This window comes from Metopolophium dirhodum, chromosome 1 (genome assembly GCF_019925205.1).
Source record: "Metopolophium dirhodum isolate CAU chromosome 1, ASM1992520v1, whole genome shotgun sequence".
Taxonomy (NCBI): domain Eukaryota; kingdom Metazoa; phylum Arthropoda; class Insecta; order Hemiptera; family Aphididae; genus Metopolophium; species Metopolophium dirhodum.
In genome coordinates this window covers 59,040,658-59,061,045 of record NC_083560.1, presented here as the reverse complement: position 1 = coordinate 59,061,045, position 20,388 = coordinate 59,040,658, and the positions used below count along the sequence as shown (strand labels likewise).

Genomic DNA, 20,388 nt, shown 5'->3' with positions numbered 1-20,388 from the left:
ATAACATTTTATTACCTTTATTTTTTCTTTTCATATTTTACACTTATTAGTTTTTATAACTACTTATAATATTTTATTCATGCCTAATTATTATTATAATTATCTTATACAAATTTTTTATAAAATTAATAGGTATAATATTAAATAATGTTTTGGTTATATTTATTTATTTACAAGATGTAATGATTATGTTTATATGAACCATTTTTTTTAACTATGCTTAATAAAATATGTACCTACTTAAAAAAAGGCAAGAGTACTACAAAATAAAATGTAAGAATTTATTATTATTGCAATATGTACTTGTAGGCGCTTACCTCAAAGTTATTGTCAGCCTTTCTTCTTTTGAAATTGGAATGGGCATATTTGTCAATTGTTTTGATATAAATGGTCCACTTACTGAAATCTAAAAAAGAACAGAAATGAGTAGTTACATTATACTTAGAACAAAAATATATTATTAAAAGTATATCTTATTTACTAAGAGGATGACCCTAATTATTTTAAAGCTAAAAAAAGAAGGTTGGTAGAGAATACCTTGAAATTTATAGGAGTAACTCAGTAACAGAAGTATGTTAGGTAAGTAACAGTTACTCACTGTAATGGATGTCTTAAGTTTGAATTGAATGATATAAAATCATACGAAAAACAATAAATTATCAACCATATTTTATAATATTATTGCTATTATTGTAATTTATTTTTCTATAAGTAATACTGTAGGTGCTAAAATACGCGCAAAAATCATATTGTTGTAAATATAACATAATAATTTTATTACATAATAATTGAAGTATTGTTCAAAAATTAGCGCCAAAAAAATTGGTCGAAACCGCTTTTAAAACCACCTATGTGTGTAACACGAATTAAGATATACAGGATGCCGAATGGTTTGGTAAATTTATTGTTAATGTTTGTTATATATAATGTTATACAATTGTTTATATATGTATTAGGATATTACTCCAATTAATTCAGTTAAAGTGAATCTTATAAGTATTGTATTAAATTATTTAATTAAAGTACTAAATTATACTTATTATATTATTATATTTATAGGTAAAATTGAAAGTGGAATCCCGCCAAATGTCATAATTGATCAGTTCCGCAATGAAACTAATTATGATATCGTTCCAGTTGTTCATTTGATGAAGACATTGTATAGTTGTAAATTCAATTAATTTAATAAAATAAAACAAAATTTTAAATTTTAAATATATATAGTATTTAAATATAATAATTTAAATGTAATCAAACGATTATGTGATAAAGCAACTGTCATGATAGTGTGATATACTGATAATAATAGTACTGATAAGCTGTCTCTAGACGCTCGTTGCCGAATGAGAGCTTATCAGGACGTGAAGATGGAAGTTTCCAAAAATCCAGAATGACTTATAGCGCTTTTTGCCACAGTGGCGTTTAATGAACTAAGACAGTGCAACCATCTACCAAGGTTTATAATTTTACGTATCTTTATCGTAAAAATTATCATGATGTTAATTTCCCGCCATGTTTATTGCGATACTCGATAGTCGTAATTATACAAAATTAGTTAAGGATTTCGCGACCGTAACCATTTCAGCGCAATAAGTTAATTTGGGAACCTGGAAACTTTCGACTTCGCAAAAATACTGATAACGGGCTGTCGTTCGGCATCCTGTATATCTTAATTCGTGGTAAGCAAGCCGCGGAAGCGGTTTCTAATCACTGCGGATTATAATCCGAAACCACTCCGTGCGTAGCCAGCTTAATTAACTACAATAATTACAGTGAGTTCTATGTGATCACTGGTTTATAAAATCAACCATTAATTGAAATTAAAAAGACAAAATCCAAACCAAATAGCTCGTATTATATGACAAATGTTAAATTGACCTTTTAATTTTTATTAGAATCACTAGCTATTGTATGTACCGGAAAATTGAATCACTTTTATAAACATTTTTTTTTTGTCATTCTGATGGTTTTTCAAACTGATTATATTAGAAGACCAACAACTGGTACCTATAGGTATTACTGTACCTATTAGCCATTATAGGTACACAATTTTATTTTTTATACTTATCAGTGTGTTGATATTAGATAATAATATAATATTATATACTACGTACCTATTACGAATATAACATATATTATATTATATATTATAAAGGTTTACATTAATGAACGCAGAGAAAAAATAATATTTTGCGTGATCGTTGAAATTCGGGCGTGGCACAGGAATAACTGAATTTGTAAACCGGACGCGAGCCTTACAAATAGTTAATAGATTATAGAGACGAATAAAATAAATGCTTCTAGCATCTGGTTAGTCGCCGTTTGGGAGGGTGTGTGTGAACATAGATAAGATAAGAATGAATAGGCTATATTAACTAACAAATAGGCCATTGTTCGGAATTTGGCTGAAAGACAGGCTGCATGTTTTTATAATTAACGCTTGTAATATTACTGAAATTATTTATGTGATTTATTTATGAAAAACTCCTTATTTGTCTTTTAAAAAATGTAATATGTACCTAAAACAATAAGTTTTAGTCAATAGATTAGAGACGAATAAATGCTTCTTGTATCTGGTTAGTCGCCGTTTGGGTGGGTGTGTGTGAACATAGATAAGATAAGAATGAATAGGCTACTCCTATATTAACTAACAAAAAGGCCGTTGTTTGGAATTTGGCTGTCATCCTTTAATATTATATTATATAGTGCACTCAATCTAGAAAGGAGTTTTATCATTAATTTTATTTGTTATTTAATTGATAAGTAGGTGCATTTGAAACCCAATGTCCTAAATATAAGATGTTCATTCTCGTGTTATAGATACTGGCGGCCTTTCCATTCTTATATTATTATCTATATAACTGTGGCGATACCGGGCTCTTTTCACCACTTTGCGGCGCAATATATAGTATACCTACCTACCTACCAACTAATTTAGATTTATTTAAGTAAAAATGAATTATATTAAATTTAAATATTTTTATTTTCTACATTGAATAGGTACTTACTAAATAATAATAAAAACTTATCATTTTAGTTATGGAATGTAATAAAAAAAATAAATACTCAACAACTTTTTTTTTTATAATAGGTAAAGTATATAACTATTATTGTATTATAGACATTTTCACGAATTCGATGAAAAGAGATAATATTATAAATTCAGGGGTGGATTGATTCAGGCCCGGCTCAAGGGGTAAGCGACATAGGCCCACGCCTAGGGCGGCATTTAAGCTGCACGTTAGTAACAGGGTGGCATTTTCAAAATACTGATAAAATTCTACTGTTAAGGGCGGCAAAATTTGATTTTGCCTAGTTAACTATTTTCGCTTGAGATCCTGGGTGGATTGGTACGGCTACGTGGGTATACGGCGTATACCCGTCAGCAGATTTTCTATTTTAGGCGTTACCCAATGTAAAATCTCATTTTACGGGTATACGCCGTAAATAACCCAAAAACCAAATAAAAGTTAAAACTTATATATTAAATATTAGTTCATAGAAAAAAAATGTTATGATATTTTAATAAATCATTTATCTATTGAAGTAATGAATATAACAAGTATGCGTTGTGTTTAATGTATTTTAAGCTCAATTTAGTAGTATTTATTTATAAATTATGGCAGTAGCAATAATGGGTTTTATCCCTAAAATGTAAGTCTTAAACAATTTAAATTTTCAAGAAACTACAAGTGTGTAAAATGTATAACCCGTAAGGTGTATTGACCACCGGAGTCCGTTTTAATTTTTAAATTCAAAAAATTTGACGTATTAGTTTTTAAATAGGTATAAACGGTCCACCTCTGAATGGAACCCAGAAGTATATGTTGAGTCGTGGCTAATTAGCCAACATAGAGCTGCTGATGATACAAGAACAAAAATATTGAACACAGATGAACCCAATATTGAATATTTAATACAAAACATCTTTGTGGAAAATTCTATTATAGATTGTATATTATTAACATAATATTCTTTTATTTCTTTTTAGTTTTATATTGTTATTTTATTTTCTTGACTTCAAGTTGATTTTGTTTTATTTTCTATTGATTATTATTAAAAAATTAATAAAATAATGTTAAAAGCTATGTACCTACTAATTGAATTGCAATAACGTTATTTACGATAATATAATTTGAACGTAATATTAATTAGAAGTTCTTATTATATTAGGGATTAATGAATGTTTTTCGAGCGAGAGAGAAAAATTTTTTTAGTTTAGGTACATACATATTTTATTAGTGCGTATACCCATAAATATATTTACCAATACACCACTGAATTGAAAATGCCTATGAAGCACAACTGTCGTGTTGACCCAAACGGTGATATGTCTTTTCTAAGCTCTAAAAATATGGTTCAAACAAAATTAAAAACAAGGAAATATGAAATAACTATAAAAATATCTAATGAAAATAATTTTTAGTTATTATATAGTTTTAGTGTATAAATGTTATAAATTTGTGTGTGTATAAATTTGGTAATCCCAAAACATTCATAAAATTTGATATATTTTTTTTTATGTTCACCTGTAGTTTTTTGCTGAAGCGTTAAATCTGTGCTCAAATGATAGTTAACTGCTTTCCTAATATCAGATATCTTAGAATGTTGTTGGTCATAAATATAATGGGATATTCTGTTGCACTCAATTTCGTCATATAATTTCGCAGTTGATGATTTCTGCATTCAATTTTTATAATTTTGAAATCTGGTCCATCATACGGCATAACTTCGTTTATTCGTTTGGTGACGTTACTGTCACCGTCGCCTAAAAAATAAAATTAATAAAATATAGAAAGTGGAAAATATAATTTCTCGAAAAATATAATTTACCAATGAATTTGTTATATTTTAAACCATGCATACTCATGCTGTTAAGAAATCCTTCCATTATTCCGTCCGCTACTATTGCCTTTGATGCAAAAAACATTTGTGAATTGGTACCTCTATATTTTTATAATTCAACCGTTCCCAAACAGAACAGTACCGATTGCGAATTCCGACGAATAAAACCTTTTTGGTGTTATACCAGTGGCGTATTTAGGGGGGGGGGCTCCAAATATTGAGTCCTCAAAGGAGCGCCGTCGCTAGAGGTTATAACAAAAAATAAGATTTTTTTTTTAATAAATATTGTAAATCGTGTATACTTGAAGTTATTATTATTATATTATTATGTTTAAGATTAGTTTTATATATACTTACGTACATATAGAAAAAACATTACTTTGAATTGTTGTTGAAGTCACCAGATTTGATCCGTTTTCCGCGAGTTGTATACTAATAAATATCATATATGAAATATCATAATATGTAATTTGTATTTATAGTATTATGTATGGGTAATATATTTTAAAATTGAAAATTGAATAACATTTTAGCTGTAAAATAATTTACAAATCACTAATTTTTAATCACAACAAAAAAACATATGAACACATATAAAATTTTAGTTTTGAGATTTTAGAGTTTGTAAATTAATAAATATCTAACTTACTCGACAATATCAATGTTGGGCTCTTCTAGGCTCAAAATTTGCCGTATTTCTCTTTAAAATCATAAAATAATAATCATGATGGGTAATGGGTATTTAAGTTTACAATTTTATAAATAGATGATAGTCTATAGACGTAAAAGTTAAAATAATGTAAAAATAAACAAAAGCGCATTGACATCGAACGTTTGACGTTCACTGTTGGATGTACAGGTCACAATGAAATAAATCAGGGCTTGAAACCGGTTACCGGTTTTAAAGGAAACCTGTTACCATGACCAATTTTGGTTCTGGTAACCGCTTACTGGTTTGTAAGTTTACATTTTCAGAAGCGGTTAACAATTACCGGTAACCACCAAGTTCAATTAAGGGGTAACGAGTAGCGGTAACCTTTTTTTATAAAAACCGGTCAATTCAACAAAACCTGAAAAATCAATAAAAAAATAACGTTATATTTGATTTTTATATTTTTTTTTTTGGAAATTGTATTCTATTTTATTGATTAATAATTTTATTTACAAGATAATAAATGTAATTTAATAATAAGTACGATTAAAGACCATCCTTCAGTAGCCGCAATGATAAGTAATAAGAGGTTTTAACACACGCATGTGTTGTCTCCGTCTTACAAATGTAGAGCATAGCAAAAATTGTTTTGCGCGGGACAACTTTTCTCGTACCATATTTGTTGTAGAATTATCAAATTCTCACAGCACATAAAGAACTGACATATCCGCGCAACAGCGTGCTTTTTTTTAATAGCACTATCCAATCATTTTTTATAAGCAAATGAAAAAAACAAAAAAAACCAAATGTTTAGAAGCATATTTATTTTTTAATTTAGCTTGTCCCTAAATCGTTTTATAAAGTGGATATTTGTTTTGTGTAAATTAAAGTAAAACTAAAATTTTCCCAAAAAAAACATTTCCGAAGTGGTTGCCGGTAATCTTGAAGAATTAAAACCGCTTCCAAACCGATAACCGGTAATCACATTTTTAGGGATCATTTTGGTAACCAGTAATCAATTACCACTAATTCTAAAAAGCCTTAAAACCGATAATCACTTACGAAAATTTTTTCGGTAACCCGGTAACCGAATTTCATGGCCTGAAATAAATTCATATTTTATAAAATAATATGATACGGAATTTATTATAATATCATCGGTATAGTATTATTGTTTTCGTATCGACGATCTGGATATTTATAAACTATACGGGCATGCGATAGATAATTATTTTCGACCTATGATGCGGTACGGTGGTTATGCGCGTGATGTAGATGTATGGGTACGTTTTTAGAACGCTGCCGCTACTCGCTAGAGACTATCACGTGTTACAAATACGAATTTTTTTCAAAAACATGTCTCAGGAGAATTAGTCTCATTTGGGTTACACTAATCGTACAAAATCGAACTTTCGTTAACATAAAGGTAAGAACATTATCTGTGTTCTTATATTTTATTTTTTAGATAGCATTAACATTGTTATAATTTATTATTAAATGTTGAATATTTAGTTTTTTTATACTTTTCTACAATCCATAAAAAATTATTGAGTAAAGTTATAATCATAATCAAACATAGGAACACAGAAAATATTGTTATCCTTAAGTAATCAAAATTTGATTTTTGTGCGATGCCTACAGCCCAAAGAGGAGCGATTCTACTAAGACATGTTTATAGGTAGCAAAAATGGACGTGTAGCGTCCTCTTAACCTTTATTAACCTATTAACTTATTAGCCTAGGTGCCTTATCGGACACTCACCTCACGGAACCCCGAAGAGTCACTGGAACTTATGCCATCTGCGAGTTAGTTCCGCCGGCCGTACCCGTATATGCGTATAGCGAACCTCTTCGTCAAAACATAATTTTTAGTTTTAACGAATATACAATCTTTTGAAAAAACTTAAAAACCTTCAAAAAAAAATAATTTTGAACGCCGTGTGAGCGCGTGAGCCTTGACGAAACGATGAATGGTTTACACAGATCAGCGGACATTTAATGATAGTATGAAGATAAATATTTATATCAAGGTTATTCTTGTGCGTGTTTTATTCTGACACAAAAAATCTAAGAAATATTTGATATTAACACTAACTATAGGTACATATTTTGTTTTATGAAATACGATATAGGTAATGTACCTATATCGTTTCCGCGTCTTTATTCGTATATATATATGTTATAGATAAAAATTCGTAACATAGTGATGATAATATAAAAAAATAGCTGCATTTAAACTTAAACTTGGCAATGAAATATTTTAACACAATTACCTAAGTTATTAGATTTACTAGCTGTTACATCTTTACTGTGTACATCATTTTCATGGTTTTGGATAGAATAATTGTCAAATTGGATCGATCTATGATAAGAAAGTATTGACTCAAAAGTTAATAACAATATAATATAATATATATCGGCATATATTATATACAATACGTATATTGTATTATATTATAACAATAGTGAAAATAATATACACTATAATTAATTCAAAATATGACGTGTTAATGTTTTACGTATTATTATTGATTATTATGTAGATAATATTATTTGTAATATATTCTATTATGGACGTAATGTATAATAATGTATATTATATTATTATATATATTTTATACTCACGAATAATACAAGTTGAATGTGATCAAATACGATCGATTGAAAATCGGCGAATACGACAATCTCAGGTCACGTACCAATGAAGAAGGCAGAAGTGTGAAACCGTATGTTACCGACTACAGTATAATATTATAATAGGCTATATCGTGAGTAGTGACTGCTGAGAAGGTGCCCACCAAGTAACAAGTAACAACTAACACCTGCATTATTATGTATCACACCATATTATGTAAATACGGTAATCATATTATTTTGTATTGTGTGTTTACTAATATTCACGACATAATGCATAGCAGAGAATATTTTAATATACCTAATTTATAAACATTATAATTTTCAGTGCAACGCTGCAGCAATGCCTTGACTAGCGTGCGTGCACTTAGAACGTATATTATATTATATAAATGTATAATTCACTATACGCGTTGTACAGGTCAGATACATAAAAAAAAATAATAATAATGATCATAATAATAATACGTACATAGTAACATAAGGGATCAGACACCCATCGATGTCTGATCACCCCTTTTCACCAAACGTTCTTCCCGCGGGCATCGCCGTGAAAACTTCAACGGTCGCTACTCTGTGTCTTCAGAAGTAAAACGCTGATATACAATAATAATTTGCGCCCATGTGTCACCGTATGTAGCATGAAGAGAAGAGGAAGAGAAGAGTGAGTACGTAAACGACGGCCGTCGGTCTTGGGAACAATAGGTGGGAGGCCGGTAATATACATAGTGTTAATAATATAATTAATTTACAAAAATGTGATTGCGGGCAGAGGTGGTAGAGTGTGCGGACGGCGGAGCTAGAGGTTTCGCACACTGACACGCGGCGCATTACCTATACCCGATAATATAATATAAATTTCAGACTAATATTTGATAAACACGAATGACATTAAGTCTGGCCTATATAATACGATGATAGTAATAGTATATAAACCTTATATTGCAAAATGTAAATAGATAAGTGAATGAATAATTAACAAGGTCAATTTGTTCGATAATACGAGATAATTAATTTAGACAGTCATACACTCATACCGAATGCTAGAATAATAATATACATATAATATGTACGCACTCGCTTTGAATCGCAAAAATATTGTCGAAGTGCATACTAGCATAGACGTTGTGCATCGGATCCTCTTGTGGACAGTCTGACAGTCTGACACGACGATTCTGTATGATCCTTATATAGAATGATATTTGTGTAATCCCTTCTTTTGATATGCATCGATGATCGATTAATACGTAATTTTATAGTATTGATGTGTTTATGATTTTATTTTATTTTGTGATGTGTGACAAAGAAACCATTGGTAATTGATTGTGTTGTTTTTACCGAATGTATTGATCGTAGGATTTTTAAGGCCGAAGGGGTCTTATAGTATAATATAATATATGAATTACAATGGTGTCGTCTGGTGCCGCTGATAATTGATTGTCTTGTTTTTACTAAGCCACTGATCGGAGTGATGTTGAATATTATACTTTATGTGTTGCGTGTAAATAAAATGATTGCGTATTTAATATGTATATTAAATCACCCCACATTCCATACGGCCATCGCCACTAGTTATTATCCTGTGTTTTTATTTAAGTATAGAATATAGAAATATTATCTTTATACATATAATTCTACTGTACGTGTGTATGTCAAAGAACTCCTCCTATAGACGGCTGGACCATTTGAATGAAATTTCTTGTGTGTGCTTGAGTGGGTCCTCGAATGATTTAGATTCACAATTGGACCCATTAAGCCGGGGAGGTGCTCAAACAGGGATTTTGAGATTTACAATGAAAATTGTAGTTAATAAATGGTTGCTATTGGTTATAGGAGAAATAATTATAGTAGAAATGACTAATTAGTTTTTATTTATTGTTGGTGGCCATAAGTTATTCGGACAGATCAGGTACAAGAATGCATTACATAGAATTTTCGCACATTGTCTACCAAGGTGGCTGAGTTGGACTTATTGCAGGTGTATTGCCTACTTGATATGTTTTCGCAAATTGTCCAATACCATGCCACGACCAAGACGATCAAATACTTCACGACAAAGCTGTAATGCAACTAGGAATTGAAACATTGCGAATGAAAGGACTGATATATATATATAAATGTCTGTGTGTAGATTAGACCTCTGGGAAGAAGATAAAATAATTTAAATAGGGTTAAATTTGGTTTTATTTATCCCTCGGATTTTAGTACGGTTAGGTTAGGATTTTGTATTAATTGATTATATTTTATATGACATGGGTGCATTCAAATGTTTGTTCGAGCTTAACAGGATTGAGGAACACTTGCGTTTTTTACGTGATGAGGTGTGTGAGCTTGTCGAGGTGTCCAGAGCGGTTTTGGCACGAGTGCAGCAGGGCATAAAATCCGGTGCGGGAGTCACTGTCTCGTCGGACGTAGTTCGGCATGAACCTCCGACAGTTTTTAAGTTAGTGTCGTGTACGTCGGAGAACATGTCGTGGTCCTAGTGGACAATTTTTTGAGGTGTTGCCGGTTCGTGCGTCGACGTACGTTAAGCCGTCAGCCGGGTCCCGCGACATAGCCGTACAATCGTTGTATAGGGATATCTGCGCATCAGAATGTAATTCGTTGGCTCATAATAAGATATCGTTGGCCAAGTTATCCTCTGTACTCGGACCCTTGGTAGTATCGCCGAATTTTATAAGGTGGTGTATTTATGATTTGTTTAGGGGCGGGCTCCCTCCCGATGCTTTTTGCGCAGCACTTCGCGCTGCCCGTGGAGTCACTAAGAGGTCATTGACCTGTATTCAAGCGCCAGCCGTGTTAAAGCACGTATACGCGTTGCCGTCGTCGACGTCGCAACCGGTGTCGCGTATGTAGCCGCCGGTGTCCCCACTCCACCCCGTGGTGTGCCGTCCACCCGCAATGTTTAAACGTATTATCACGGAACGGTGTCGTGTTGAGTGTCCTTCATTTTCGGTGCACGTATCAGCGATACGTGCGGTCGCCATCGTCTTTACGTCCGTGGGCAGGCGTAAAAATCATCGTGTTTTGGGAAATTGGCCCTCACGGATCGTTAAAAAAATATGTGTTTAGTCGCGGGAATCATAATATCCGCACATTGTTAATAACCGTCTATTCTTGGCAGTACGGCAAATTGTCGAATAACGTACATAAGGCGTCCCGCGGCTTAATGCCGATTGTTTCATATCATCGATTCGTTTTGTACTTAGGTGGTACACCTGGAGCGAAGAGAAATCTGTCGGAATGGGACGGATTCAATCCTATTGCTATCCCGGTGTGACCTCCCCAAATTGTTGTCTTCGTGTATCGCGCGTCTTGTCCATATGACCTACAAATTGTTAACGCGCACTTGTAATTGTGACTTCATGTTGCGCACTGTAGCTTATAATGTGCACCGTACGACTGCTGTTTGTTGTCGACGTAACTGTGACCCGTCGGTCCTTGTTGCCGTTCGCAGAGAGTTGGTGGTACCGTATATGTACCTACCAGTAATTTGTTTCCGTACGTAGTGTTCGGCGGAGGTGGTCGACCGCGGCGCTTTGTCAGGTCTAATCACAGACGTACCATGTCTGTAGCGTCGGTATCCTGTGTCTCACGGCACCTCGGTCGCCGGTTGCACCTGTTGTTGTGCCCCACCAATGCGCGCGTTAAGCTGCGTTTACATGGGGCGTGAATTTGAGAGTGAACCACGGCACGCCACCTTCGTTTGTTTCTCACGACTGAAAATCAAACATTGTTTGATTCTATCACGTTTGGGTCGTGGGGCCGAAAGCGTGGTTCACTCTCGTGATTCACTCGTGATTCATGTCTCGTGTAAGCCTAGCTTTAGTACTTCGCGTCGTTTAGCGCCTGTGGGCCCGGGGGTAGGCACACTGCCTATAATGTACGCATTGCGGCTAATAATGTTTCGCCAAAATGTAATGAGTGGCGTACGTCCACGGTGGCTTTATCACCCACCAATAAGTTAAATTGATAAAATATGTTGTCGCGTCCTTTTGTGTCACATGTAAGCACTGTGCTCCTTGACTCACCGACCCAACTCACCTGTTAATTATTTTGGCGTGTTGCACGTTTTTATACTTTGTATAAATCGCGACTGGCTGGGTGTTGGGACGGGAGCGTTCACTATATATGTAATTGTATTATTTGTTGTATTATTATTCTGTACTTTGTATTATTAGTGATCACTATGTATTTGTTTTGTATTCATACAATTATTTATTTCATGAACCATATTATGTTCATTGGTTTGTTTTTTAATTATAATCTATATTAGTGTATTGCTATGCACTTGTTCATGTATTATTATTAGGTGTTAAAATGTTGGCGTATGTATACTAATTAGCACCCTGCAGCATTGCTGCTTTCAATTATGTTCAACATGTGTTTATTGTTAATATGTGTTCTTACACTGATTTATATTATGTATTACTACTTGTTCATCAATCATTATTCGTACCATTACGTATTGATTTTTTCGAATATTTTGTTTTCTAACGTTAAAAAAAAAATGTACACCTGCATATAACCAGGCGCATATGTGCCCAGCAGCTATCGATTTCATACATCCATCTACTTCGGACCTTCATCCCCTGCTATGTCGTGCGTCCGGTTTTACGTCACTGCATGTGAGGCAGAGCCTCGCGGGGGGAGTATGTTCGAACACGGACCCGTTTTCACGCCACCGTAGTTTCGGCATACGTCCTCAAAGCTGCGCTTCGGATGCCGAAGTTCACGAGGTGGCTTACCCCCTCCTCGGCAGCATAGTCAGCATAGACAAGTCTGTTTTTCTTTTGTATTATGTTGAAGCGCGGCTTAGTAGTCGTCACTTATGTTATTATTCTTAAGTGTGTTTTAGTATTAAGGGCTCCCGTGATTTATAGTCTATTGTTTTTTGCGGCATAATCGCCAATTATTGTTATTATTATATTATTAAGCGCCTAGCGCGTGTGTACTCGCAATTGGAGTTCATTTATCATTTACTATTATATATTCTTAGGTAACTTTTTCACGTCTACAACTCTTCGCAACTCGCAAGTCGTCGCCGCCAACCGCCTCATTCGTAGAAGCGGCGTCGGCGAAACAGTTATAGTGAATTTGTTTTATTCTTTGTATTCGTTTTAATATTGATATGATTAATGCGTATTATGCATATTATATTGATTAGATACAAGGTTTTACATACTCGAATGACGGAATGTGTTATTCAGATTCGGAGTATAGGTACCTATACAATTATAGATAATTAAATTGCGATTATCAAAAAATATATTAAAGTAGGTATTATTATTAAATTCCTAAATTTATCATAAAAAAAATTGATTAATATTTTTTTAATATTTAACGATTAGGTATGACAGTGTGTTTGTGTGTGTGTGTTTACTACTTAATTATCGAATCACTCAAATATGGTTTTCAGGTTTTAAATTTAGTATGTGACGAACAATCACCAATAATTGTTGTATACAAAATGGGGAAGGAATTAGAAGAAACAGGTAATCTAAACATAAACTAAATATTTTTTTTAATTACATTTTAAAAACATTTTTTGTAAAATAATGTATAAAAATATATAGTTTTATTAAAAAAAATAAATAGTATACTATAACTAAAATACTTTAGATATATTATATTATTATTAATTATAAATATAAAATTGTATTATTATAAAAAGAATGCATTTTATTTTTAAAATATTTTTGACAATATACACATTTTGTATATTATAAAAAAAATGCATCTTAGCTGTTTATCAGTAGTGGCTCGTGGGTTCTGGTGGTTCTGGTGTGACTTTAAATGTAATAGTGGTAGTCATAGGTATAACAAATTATTTAAATATACGAAAATATACATCTTACTAGTCACAGGTCGCAGTAGAAAATGGAAATTAAAATAATAATAATAGCGATTAGCAACCGAGAACGCTGTTAGTTTTAAGAGGACGTCGCACCCACGTGTGTTGTCTCCGTCTTACACACGTACGACATAGCAAATTTTCGTTCGCTAGTTTCAATAGGGTGTGCTGTCATTTTAGATTTTAGAGTGAATTGACCTATTATCAAACTTTTAGGTAACAACATTATCTGTGCCCTCTCGTTGATTTTTCACGATATTATAATTTTATAAGTGAGTTATGAGCATTTTCAAACATTAATATTTTACATACTGATAACTCACTTGAAAATTAAAATATCGTAAGAAACCAACGAGAGGGCACAGATAATGTTGTTACCTAAAAGTTTGATAATAGGTCAATTCACTCTAAAATCAAAAATGACAGCACCCTATTGAAACTAGCGAACGAAAATTTGCTAAAACGTAACGTGTGTAAGACGGAGACAACACATGCGGGTACGACGTACTTTTAAAAATAAATTACCCAATGTAGGTAGTAATATATAAATACTTTACTGTATGGACGACGCTGCCCGACGTCCAAACCTGTATATAACATCGCAGCTTAAACAATAAACGTACCCGCACGCACACGATTGCTGCAAATCGCTTATAAGATATTATCAGTGGTAGTTTGATATGGGAATGCGATAAATTTTTTTTTGAAGTGACATTAGCCCCACACCCTTACCGATCTTTGATGAACACAAAATCTATGATTGGCCACACCTGTACAATTTGACTTCGACGCCACTGAGGCACTGACCAACAATAATACTTATAAGTTATATTGCTAAAATTATATATTCATCTACAAATAATAATAATCAAAATAATATGACGTAAATAATATCACCAATATCACTGATATGGATAACAAAATAATATTATACTTTCAGTCATTGCTGTCGGTCTGAATTTCTTTAGCTATTATTAGACGTAAATATCAAACTCGGCGGGCTGTAAATACAAAATCGCTGATCGTCGCCGAAAATGTACGACGAGAATTAATAATTATCGCACTATAGTAATAATAGTCCTGCCGCGGCTCATATCAATATAATTATAATAATATAATACACATTTATGTGCACCACGGACCGCCGCCGCACCATACAGTATACAGTTGTTTACAGTATACACGCCGAGTACGCAATTTTCGTTCACTGAACTATACACTATTGAACGCGCATTGGGAAAAAAAAAAACTGTCCCACCCTAGTAGGCTGCCATTTTGATTTTTCTCATAGAATAAACGATAAAAATTATGGGTGACATATAAGATCATTTTTGTTATCATAAAAAGTAAAAATACCCCCTCGGTCAAAAGATATTAACCGTGGATATACCACCGGTATATCACTGATATTTCGTAGAAGATAAGCTAATAAAATAATTCTATCAATGACAAATTGACAAATCATCGATAGGAACACTAACGGAATCAAAATGGCGGCCATCGATATAGGGACACTTTTCAATATATGAATTATATACAATGCGCCTTCCATGCATAGAGTTCAGTGCTCGCGTTATACGCTCTGCAGCCTTCGTTTAATTTTTAGATTTTTCTTATTGCATTGGAATAATTTTCGGATTAAAAAGATATTTTCTTCAAATATTAATATTTTCAAACACAATTCTGAATCATATACCTAAATTATTTCGAAAGAAATATAGATCATCGTGACTCCTATTTAGTTACTAAGAAGTACCTATAATTACGATTATAATTTTATTTAAAAAATGTACTCAGGGAGTGCGGTCGCACCATTGCACCTTAGCACGAGCCGCCACTGGTTATACGAATTATACGAATATACGAATTCTGAATATTGCTTGTACGACGCTGCCGGTCGTCCAATATCCGTATATAAGAATTATGTATATATATAGTTATGCATTATCATTGATGAATACATATAATACGAAAAACAATATAACGACAAAGTAGTGAAACCTAAATATATTATTTACCCTCATTATTAATTCTTCCTTTTGCACTTGTTAGCCATTTAACAATTAAAGTTATAATTTCATAGTCATTAGAAGCATTATACTTGGACTTTTTTAATGTAATGCAGGGTTTCTTACAAGCTATTTTATTATTTATATATCAATTATTAATTATAAAGTAATATTTTTGAACTTGTGATTTTTTATGTGAAAACATCTTATACGGCGTTCAGATCTTTCCACTTAAGCAGGGAAAATTTTCGAGCATTATCTTAATCACGTAACGCTCGATACGTATTATAATTTTTTTAGTTCAATTTTTTTTGTCACTTTTAAAAAAATTTTAAACTTATATTATGCGTTTAAAATGTTTAAATATGTACCTACGTAGCGTACCTACCTATTATGTAAATATTTTATTCTATTAAAATTTATCTCTTAGTGTAAAATTTGAACAAATATAATTCTTAAAGATGTTCAATCCCTACAAAAAATATTTTTAAATTGAGAATATTTAATTCAAATTCAACATAATAAATCTATATTAAATTTCTAAGCTCATATATTTGTTTTCACATCTTCCGAGGGTCGCGTGTGACACTTTATATGTTAGTTTTTATTTTTAGTATTAAATATTAAAAATAATTTGTTTATATTATAAATTGACTATAACAATACTAAAGATGTTTATGCTATATTATAGGATTAATATAAATTAAAATGTACTATCTTTAATTGTGTTTTACGATTTATACAGTGAGCAGTGATGGCCAAGGAGATGGGTCATCTGAAAATTCTGGTATGCATACATTATGGTCAATATATCATATTTTTTAATTACCTAAGGTTTTGAAAAACCCCTCTTTATTGGGAAGGACCCGGGTTTTAAGGGGCTTGATGTAGGCAATGGTATTACAGTAGATATGAATTTAAAAACCTGACACATTAAATAACTTTTGTTCTAATTAATATTTTAACATTTTTTTTTAAATATGTAATTTATAGACATTTGCGCTACAAGTACTGTATAATATTTATTATTTTTATGTTTTAATACAAAAAAAAAAATGTCAAAACAGCTAATCTGTAAATCTAATTTTTATACAAATTTTGGTGGTAAAAATGTTAATTTAAGTCAAGTATTATATTTTTTTAAATATAAATTTTTGGTCTTTGGAGTAAATTAATTTTAAATTAGGATATTAAAAAAAATTTTGAAAAAAATTGTTAGTAAATTTGCGCAGAATACGGCCTCATAGTATAAATTAAAATATTCATATAAACCTGATAGTTTTTTATCCACTAGAAACAAGTTGGATTACCACCAATCAAACCCTAATTTTTCAGATAGCAAAAAAAGTTTTGCGTGTGTTGAAATCGTTATAGTACATGGTTTATTTTAAATAGTAGTTCGTCGATTATATTCTAATAAATAAATATTCATACAAATTTAATATTTTGTTTTAAATAAAAATACTTATTATGAATTGTATTTAACACTTAATAATTATTCATAATTTGTTTTTATTTTTGGTTCCAAAAGAATCAACATGTTGTCCAATTTGCTTGGACCAGCCATGCCAAATTATCATAATGCCATGTAGGCACTCAGTTTGTAAAAAATGTGTAACTCGTCTTGATGCTGAGCACTTTACTACGTGTCCTCTATGCAGAGGCATAATTCGAGATTATGATGGCTATGTTACTGAGGATCCGGCTGAGAAACGGGTTGGGGTTATTTGTTGTTTATTAATTGTATTGTTTATATTTTTTTCTATATCATTTTCAATATTTATTAAAAAAAATTTTTAGTATATTTTACTGATGGCCAGTACCCTAATTTGGTGGGAAAATGGTTAATGATGTTGGTATTTACCTTTTAATTATGCTCAATATTAATTTATCATTGTACATAAATAAGTATTGTTATAAAAAATATTTGAAAGATCGCTTAATCTAAATCATATTACGTTATAATATAATTTAAAAATAAAACCTATGATTGTATTTTTATTTAATTTTTTTGTCAATCTATATAATATTATTATTATGTTTAAATTTGTTGTATTTGAACTTGCTGCACCCATCACAAGCTATGCTTTTGGGGCAACGTCATAAGCTGAATCTACTTTTTAGTTTTTGTTGTATCTATCTTAATGTAAATATTTTTTTATGACAATAAACAATATTATTAATAAAGGTATCTTATCTATTGAGTTATTTTGTAAATATTGCCATTTTTAATGTAACATATCTATCTAGTTATTATATAATATTTCTATGGTGTATACCTAGGTAGTATAATGAATAACATAAAAATAAAAATTAGGAATTAATACAACATTTTTAGGAGTGGTAGAATATATTATTATACTAGTGACACTAATATACCTCCATTCATGTTAAGAAGGAACCTATAGCGGCCAATTTGAGCGCATGGAAGTTGACTTGGTGGGGAGGGACAAACGGGTGTTTCCTCACTACTGCCCGATGAAAACCACTTAGGTTCCTTCTTAATATGAATGGAGTATAGATATAACATTTCATAAGAAACAATTTCAAATTACAACAAATATTAGGTATATAGTATCTTCACTAAAATATACTAGCAATTATATTATAATATATATTTGAATAATAGGTAATTTAATATAATTAAATAGACTATATTATGTCTTCCAATGGCAATGATGCCGAGAGTTAGTTTCTAAAAAAAAAAATGTATGTATATTATAATCAATGATCACTAATATTAATTATTGCATCCTTACCAAAAATAACATAGCATATAAATAAACTTGAAAATGTTTTTTTCCCTTTTTTACCCGTATATGAGTACTCTGATAGTAAACAGTCGGAAAAAAGTTTTAAGTCTTTTGACAACTGATTTCTCATTTTTTCCTCATATATGAGAAAGTTCTGTGATCTGAAAATAATAAATAATACTGTGCTAATATTATAAACGTTATTTTAAATGCCTAATGCCCATGATGTACTAATCTATACTATAATCAGCTTGAAAAAAAATCTTTAAACAATATAGTCTCCCTTTGTCATTGACACATAGTATAATGAACTAAGTTAATTTATTTACCAATTGATTTTTATAACTTTGATCACCCGATATTTTATCTTCAAATGTTTGTGAATCATAAATGTTATGAATTGGCAGAGGACAATCACTAAAGTCAACACTATCAACTTCCATCACAGGCTTATTAAATGAGCTTTGTTCCAAACACTTTTCCATCTGGTCCAGTTTATCAAGCATTACCGTCTGATTGCTTAATACTTGTTTCAACTCATATTTTAAGAATGTTATATTTCTCAATAGTTGGTTTTGAGATTGCAATAGATCTAAAAAACAACGAAATTTAAATAATAATATTGAAAATATTTAAATATGTAACAATCGTTTAATTTAAATTATGTACCATTTATATTATGAACGAATTCTGTCGAGTTGGACATATTATTATAAGCCGCCTAACTATTTTTCTTTATGGTACCATTACTAACAGTTACTGTAATAATAGTTGTAAATTATAATATTGAAAAACAATGAAAATTAAACAATAAAACTTCTTACTATTGTGTCCTATTGGTCTACTAAACAAGTGTTCATCAAGATCATCTCTTTCTGCAATTGAAATATTATGTGTGTTTTGCCTTTTGCTGTCTGTAAACACAAATTATGATTTATGAGACATTAAATATTGCCATGTTTAATTTTTTCATAAAAATTAGCTTACTGCTTATATTTATTGGCAACAACTTGTTCATTGGAATTATTTTCAAAACTAATATTCCGGTATTCTGGACTATTAACAACTAAAAATACATGATATTCAAAATGATATTTAATAATTTATCGTTAAGCTATATGTTTGTTTCTTGCAAAATTACAAAAAATAAGCTTAACAGTATTTTACTTACCATCATTTAACATGACATGCTCTTCATCTGATTTGTTATAAACTAGCAATTGAAATAACTGCTTAGTTTATAGGATTCAGGTAGCAAGACCGTTGGTAAAGGATTTCTCAGGTAGATTTGACAAAATCATTTGACTTGTTGAAAAGTTAAGTTGTTTATTAAATTTCTTCTGCATAAAATACTCTAAGTACAAATTGACAAAGTTGTTATGTTGTCTCTCGTGAAGGTGCTCGTCTGTACTATGGTGTAACACGTCTAATCTACAGGCCGTTTCGGGTTTGGTTTTATAGGGCCTCCTGCTCTCCCACTCCCCCCTAGACTATTGACATATCTGTGAACTTCACAGGACGTTGTTTAATTTATTATCGATACATTCACACGCCTGGTTATTCCAAGAATCGTGACCTGTTATCGTGTTTGCAATATATGTTATACGCCATCGTCGCCATCCGTCACTATTTAGATACTATA

At 31.4% G+C, this 20,388-nt stretch overlaps 1 protein-coding gene across 2 annotated transcripts; it reads right to left on the bottom strand.

The window, feature by feature from the left end:
* Positions 1-18,087: 18,087 nt before the first annotated feature.
* On the bottom strand, positions 18,088-20,151 carry LOC132936639 (uncharacterized). Of its 2 annotated transcripts, XR_009663503.1 has the most exons (7): positions 19,918-20,151; positions 19,734-19,812; positions 19,571-19,660; positions 19,416-19,505; positions 19,076-19,338; positions 18,753-18,907; positions 18,088-18,688 (listed from the first exon to the last, which is right to left on the bottom strand). XR_009663503.1 is itself a non-coding variant. In XM_061003398.1 (6 exons), the coding sequence occupies exons 1-5, from the start codon at positions 19,921-19,923 to the stop codon at positions 18,884-18,886; spliced, it is 462 nt and encodes a 153-aa protein (XP_060859381.1). In that variant the 5' UTR covers positions 19,924-20,151; the 3' UTR covers positions 18,088-18,688; positions 18,753-18,883. The 2 variants fall into 2 exon arrangements, 1 of the variants encoding a protein (XP_060859381.1); XM_061003398.1 differs by lacking the exon at positions 19,416-19,505.
* Between the last annotated feature and the right edge of the window lie 237 nt (positions 20,152-20,388).